Source organism: Nelusetta ayraudi, unplaced genomic scaffold (genome assembly GCF_046127955.1).
Source record: "Nelusetta ayraudi isolate G7.1 ecotype Tasmania unplaced genomic scaffold, CSIRO-AGI_Nayr_v1 ptg000053l, whole genome shotgun sequence".
Taxonomy (NCBI): Eukaryota; Metazoa; Chordata; class Actinopteri; order Tetraodontiformes; family Monacanthidae; genus Nelusetta; species Nelusetta ayraudi.
The window spans coordinates 3062137-3069231 of NW_027466103.1; the positions used below are offsets into that span (position 1 = coordinate 3062137).

Here is a 7095-nt window from a genome sequence, read left to right on the forward strand (position 1 = left end):
TCCAACCCCATTTATCCCTGACGTCCTGCCCCCCAGCAACCCGACCAGCCTTCAGTCCCCGACCTGTCTCGACCGCCAGCTCCCCGGCAACCCGACCAGCCTTCTGCCCCCGACCACGTCTACAGCCTCTGCGTCTCTGGTGTCTGTCTGCCTGTTCCCTGGTCCTTGTTGGTTCGGGCCTGCTCCTGATCCAACGCCTTCCCCCTCATTGCAATCTCAACTACGCTGTTCGTGCTGCATTTGGGTTCACACCACGCCCGTTTCAAACAGAGTAATTTCAATGACAGTGAATAAGAAAGAAGTTGAGTTTTTAATTAAAACAAAGTTGTCGCCAACAGTAGCATTATTCTCTTCTTATGACCAGTGGGCTGCGATTTGGCTATGACATTCTTCTTTTTTTTTATATAATGTAATGTCATTATGTCCTCTTTTAAAATGCCACCGTTGTATTGGCTCAGATTTGATTAAATAGCACCATCCTGGATGTCTAGAGCAGCTCAGGTAAAAAGAAGACAGTTGCCCTCATCACACTGCCTTTCTTTTGGACAGTCTTCTGATTGTAGGTGTCCCACCCAGAACAACCACAATGCTTTCAAGGGTCCACGGTGGACAAAGGGAGACCAAATGAGTGGACAGACTCATCAATGAACTGTATGTTTGCATTTTGTCTGCTGCTTCCTGCTGCTCTTTGAGCGGGGAGCCATAGGTCACTGCTTCGATTGCTGTCTGTTTAGTCACAGTCCTGTCTCTTAAAATCAAACTCCAATGTGCTGCTTCAATTAAATGTGATAAAAAGTAAAAAAAAAAGAAGATTTTTGCTTTAAAGACCCCCCCCACAAAGATATGAAACAAGTGCCCAGCTGCACAGACACAAAAGACTTTCCCTCACGAGGATTTGGTAAAGATGAATAAAGTGGATTGAGATATGCAGCTGCTTTGGAAGGGCTTAACCCTATCATATGCAAGAGTAACCTGTACCAAACATCTAAAAGCTACTATTGATACATCAACTGTGAACAGAAGCCCTCTTGTGTTGAAGCTGATGATGCACTGGGTGAAATGTGGTTGAATAAAGACGCAGCTCAGACAGTCTCCATGTTTTATTAGAATAATTTGACAAAACAACATTCAAAACATAAAAAAGGAGCAACTAATATTCATCATGAAATGGATACTCCGGGTGATCACTCCACCTGTGTTAAAAAACAAAACAAAAAAACGAAACAAAAGAGCATTGGTGAGGAATAATTTAGGTTGGTGTCCAGCGTCAAAGTTCATGCTTACATCAGTAGCTCCACGAAGCGGATGTTTTTATTCAGAGCTTCGATGGCTTTCATCTCCTCTTCGGTGAGGGAAAAATTAAATATCTGACAAAGAAAGTCACTTATGTTAAGCATAAACTATACAGTGTATATGTGATTGCCAAATATGACCCACAGAGGCCCAGAGCTGAACCGCACCTGAAAGTTGTGCTTGATCCTCTCAGGGTTGAAGCTCTTGGGAATCACAACGACTCCTCTCTGAGCGTTGAAGCGCAGGGCCACCTGGGCGCTGCTCTTGTTGTACTTTCTCCCGATAGACACAAGGAGCTCATCCTCCAGCAGGGGGGGACATTTTACGTTCACCCTGAACAGGAGGCACAAGAAAAGATGAAATTCTAAGAGGGATAGAGGAAGCCTTGTTACAATGGTGACTGCCAGCATTTGCTCTGCTCTCTCCTGCAAAAATGTTTGCAAACGATGAGACTTCATCCAGTCTGCGAAATCCCCAGAAAGTCCATCTTTTTTCACTTTTCAGAAAATATGTTCCTTGAAATAGCTCTCTGTGAGGTGATGTCACAAAGGCACTGAACAACAGCTAAATACACAGTTTCCAAGAGATCTAAAGAGTTATTATCACTATTAGTCTAACCCAGGCCTGGGCACACTATGACCCGCGGGCCATATGCGGCCTGATCAGCTTTTTTAATCTGGCCCGCCGAACAACAAACAATTAATAGTACGGAAGTCGTAAATAGCTGTATTTAATTAATTTTCTCAGTGTTTTAAGAGTCATTTCAAATGAGAGCTAAATGCCGTGGGGCTTCATAATTTGTTGTAACTTTTTTTTGTTCATTTTCAATTGACATTAAAGCACATGTTTTCTACACATCCCATAATATTTTTTCTCCTACGAGGTGGGTAATTGAAAAACTTCTCCTGCTCCGGCCCCTCAATCAAATTCTAGAACTCATTGTAGCCCAAAGTTTGCCCACCCGTGGTCCAACGTGATCCAAAGTGAAATTGGTACCATCTGAAATAATATGAAAGCAGTAAATCATGAAAAAACAATTACGTATATGCATACCAGGATGCATCTCTGGAGGAGCCAATTGGACAGTAGCCAACAATCACGATGTCATGTTTACGACAGAACTCCAGAAGTTTGGGTTGAGTGAAATATGGATGGCACTCAACCTATTGGTCAGAGAGGAGGATACAGTTTTCACAGCTGGCATGGATCCAGAAAGGATATGTGTAGCACTTAAAGACATTAAAATCAAGTATTCCCCCTTGCAAGCTACTGCAATTGTGATCACAAGAACTGTCTGGTTCACCTGGTTGGACACAGGTTTGTGTTTGAGGCCGGGTTTGTTGAGCAGCAGCTCCAGCTGTCTGTGATTAAAGTTGGAGACGCCAAGAGATTTGACCAGCCCGGCGTCTTTACAGGCCTCTAAAGCCTGTTGGGAGGGAAACAAATGGTCATCTTCAGAGGAAAGACGGTGATAGTGGTAATCTTCACAAGGAGTGCAGAGATAGGTAGAATATAAGTGAGAGACAATACTGGCAAGGATGGGTAATTACCTTGCCTTGACAGTTTCTCATGCTGTCAGTCAATCAACCAACCAACCAACCAATCAATCAATCAATCAATCAATCTTCCAGATTGAAAATAATTTTTCACTGTGGTAAACTGACTTCACATTATTTAATCAATTTCCTTTTTTTTTTTTAAATGGGAAATGGGGATTGTTTTATTGTTTTATAACTTTAAGTGATTTCAAGGAAGCAGTTGTTGGATTTATGCAAGGTCATCCAAAGTGAACTCACCTCCCAAGTTGCACAGAGGTCTGTGTGGTGGTAAATATATTTACCATCCTTGTCCTTTGGGTAGTAATCGTTCCCAGGCTGGAAAAAACATAAACTCTACTTCTTTAAGCATGTTTTTTAAACTTGAGTTCACTGTTTAATTTGTACAGCGATCCCATTTGATATTTAAAAAACAAAAATAAAAATCAACACGGCTTTGTCTAAAGTAAACATGTAGCAGACTATTGGGGGACGGTTTGGACACTGGACAGCTGCTTACAAAACTGAACTATTGTGGTGTGTGTGTGTGTGTGTGTGTGTGTGTGTGTGTGTGTCTAACCTTGAAGGCCATGGGAAGCTCCATGATGTACAGATCCACATAGTCCAGCTTCAGCGCTTTCAGCGTCCTCTCCAGGGCTGGTCTCACCAACTCTGGTGGGTGGAAAGTGTTCCAGAGCTGGGATATGTATGATATGTACATATAAGAAATACTTATGAATCAGTCAATCAGTCATTAAGTGCAGCATGCCAGTTGTTTGAAAAGAAAAAAATATTGCCATTTTCAAACAGACCTTTCCACAGTAAAAGATGTCCTCTCTCCTCACGACTCCCTCAGCGATCTTCTCTCGGATGGCCTGACCCACCTCATGCTCATTAAAGTAAACCAGCGCCCCGTCAAAGTGCCTGTAACCCACATCGATGGCCAGCTTGACGCACTCCTGAGCTGTGCCTCTAGGCGTCTGACATCCACAGAACAGAAAGAAACACAAACAGTAGTTGACCCAATTTATTTCTATTGATTTTTAGTGCAAAACACTATGTGAAACCTGAATACACTGTGCAATTAAGTCTCAGTTAATGTGGTACCAGCAGCTAAGACTCTCCTAATTTTTAATATATATACAGTATATATATATATATATATATATATATGTGTGTGTGTGTATATATATATATATATGTGTGTGTGTGTGTGTATATGTATATATGTACACACACACATATATATATGTATATATATATATATACTGTATATATATTAAATATGAGGAGAGTCTTAGCTGCTCGTAACACATTAACTGAGACTTAATTGCACAGTGTATTCAGGTTTCACATGTGTATATATATGTGTATATATATATATATATATATATATATATATATATATATATATATATATATATATATATATATGTATATGTATATATGTGTGTGTGTGTGTGTGTGTATATATGTATATATATGTATTGTTAATCTCACCGTTTGTGGGTCCCCATAGGTTCCCAGGCCCAGAAGTGGGATATGGTTCCCGTCGCTGAGAGGGATTCTGTGGTTCTCTCCAGTTAAATTCATTATTTGTGAGCGAATGTGGGTGAACTGATTTACTCCAGTCTCCTGTGCCTAATAGGTGATTTATTACGTGACCATGAACCTTGTTCGCAGACCTTTAAGCTGCATGTAGTGTTTGTGAGGGTTTGTGGTATCTTTCAGATAATGTGCAAGATAAACTGTAATGTTGCTACGAATCCTGTTCAAGTGCGGGATTTGTAGCTTTAGAACACACAATGCAAAAACATCATTTATCAATATATGAACAAAATTATTGTTATTTATTAATAATTTGTGAACTGTGCAAGTCTGTCTGCCTGTGTGCAATATTTCACAGTTATAACAATATCGGTAATTTTTGTAACTTTCTTTTTTTTCTTATTATTATTGTGTTATTAATTCTATATTTGTCATAATTCTATCATTTAATTTATATAGCTATATATAATGTATATGTATGTATATACATACAAACCCATTTATACAGGATACACAGTCTATCAGGGCAGGTCACAAATAGGCCACATGGACATGACCGCGAAGGGTGTGAGTTAATTATTGGCCAAGTTAATTATTTCCTCCTCCCGACAAAGTGTCACTTTCTCAATGCCAGAAGACACCAGCTGTCTTCCAGGAGATCCACATCCAGTTCCCAGCCTTTGGTTAGCAATGCGAATCTCCAATCACGTTCAATCAGGACTCAGCTGGACGATCCCGCCCCTTCCCTATGCTGTATTCACATTGAACGCGATTTTTCTGCTGTCTGCCGCGCGGTATGCAAGAGTACCCAAATGCAGACAAAGATGGCGGACACGGGCGCCGCCATAACTCCAATACTGTAACTCAAGACCGGAACTCAGCGGAAGTTAGTTGATCTTTTTTTAAAATGTATTTTTTAATAATTGCGCAAAACACAAAACCAAACCAAAAAAAAACAATAGCAACAAAAACTATCGCCGGAAATGGGCTCCGCCATAACTTCCATACCCGAACTCCAAATCAGAACCACACGCCGGAAGTTAATAATTGCGCAAAACAGTATAAACAAAAACGAAAAACGCCAGGGGGTTGCAGACATAAAAGTATTTTTATGGTTTGCACTATAAAAATAATTGTAGAAGGCAGATAGATTCAGGGTCTTGATAGCCTTTATATATATATTTTTTTTTTTCAAATAGTTTTAATATACTGTTGGACATCGTTCTCAAATGTAAGAAAAAGGGTTTTAATACATTCTTTAAAAAGGGTAAAATCAGGTTCAATATAAGAGAAAATCAAATTATAGACATCTACTCAGCGAAGTTAAGTTAAAAGTCATTTAAAAGTAAATTTGTAGGCTAATATAAAACTCAGAATTTAGTTCAAAGCTCACAATCACTAAGTTATAACAGAAAATTAATAAAATGGGACTTTACACAACCAAATAAACAGAGCACTTTCTGATTAGGCTGCAGTTGCAACATGCACACACGCTCAAAACAAATGTCATACTTACTTTCACATTAGCATATGGTTACTATTCATTTATGTCAAGAGCAAAAATAAAGGCACTGTAAATCCTTGCTATTGTGAAGTGTATCAGGAATGGGCAGCAATGTGAATATAAGGACCTGATCAAAGCCTTCAGTGACTTCAGTCACAAGAACTGTCCTACTGAAAAACCTCAAAGACCAAAGATATTTAATAGATTTCTTGCACATCCAAGCCCCCTCTTCAGCCAGAGTACCAGTGGGGAAGACCTCAAGGTGGTGCCAAGTCATAAATATCTAAGTGTACAGCTGGATAATAATTTGAAGAGGTCCCTAAACAGAGACACTCAATAAATAAGGGCAGAGCTGCCTCTTTTTCTTAAGGAAGCCAAGATCTCTTGACATCTGTAGCAAAATGCTGAAGATGCTTTGTTTCTGGTGGCATGTGTGTTGTTTTATGCTGCAGTCTGCTGGGGAGGGAAGGAAAATTGTTTTAGGTTTCTGATGTGTTCATCTGCCTCTGCAACAAAGATCATTCAAACACTGCACAGGCACAGCTCCCAACATACTGTTTTTTTCAAAGGCAAAGAAATGCAGCTTGGCAAAATGACTTCAGTCCTGCTGGTTGATTTTTCATCCACCAGGGATCTCCAGGGACAAGCATTATGAGTAAACCAACGGCCCCAGACATCACTGCAACAGAACAGGTATTTCCTGGTTCTGGAGAGGTGTTCATTATTCGATTTAGTCATTATATGCATGAAATAATTCTATTTAACCATAATCAGTTTTCTGTTAATTCTATTTTGTTTCTAAAATGTAATAAAAAACAATATTACACTGTCATACTAACAATAACAATTTGAGTTCTCACAATGCCTTTCTTGAGATAAGCCAGAAACAAGGAACAAACAAAAAATAGGTGGCCAGGCTTCCGTTGGCCTTCCGTGGAAACAGGGGAACAGAAACGGAAAGGACTGGTTCACCAGGAGAAAACTGAGTGAGGGGGGGGTGGGGGTCAGCTTACGGTGGCTGAGGTGGTTGTCGCGACTGCGAGTCGCTGCTCCCGGCGAGCGACGAGCTCCGTCTGGAGTTGAGGTTCAGATTTTTATTCAAATAGATCCAGGACGGGTTAACGGGGAATTTCTGAGGTCGTGGCGTGGGTCGTAGTGTCTTGCTCGGCAGCGTCATTTCGCTGCCCGCACCTGAGTCTGACTGCATCCATTGAT

At 40.4% G+C, this 7095-nt stretch overlaps 1 protein-coding gene across 1 annotated transcript; it reads right to left on the minus strand.

The window, feature by feature from the left end:
- Positions 1–1085: 1085 nt before the first annotated feature.
- Positions 1086–4475, minus strand: LOC142896379 (aldo-keto reductase family 1 member D1-like). The gene is made up of 10 exons (XM_076037988.1): positions 4329–4475; positions 3641–3808; positions 3409–3525; positions 3090–3167; positions 2597–2719; positions 2347–2456; positions 1461–1626; positions 1285–1367; positions 1150–1193; positions 1086–1116 (listed from the first exon to the last, which is right to left on the minus strand). The coding sequence occupies exons 1-9, from the start codon at positions 4419–4421 to the stop codon at positions 1151–1153; spliced, it is 981 nt and encodes a 326-aa protein (XP_075894103.1). The 5' UTR covers positions 4422–4475; the 3' UTR covers positions 1086–1116; position 1150.
- Between the last annotated feature and the right edge of the window lie 2620 nt (positions 4476–7095).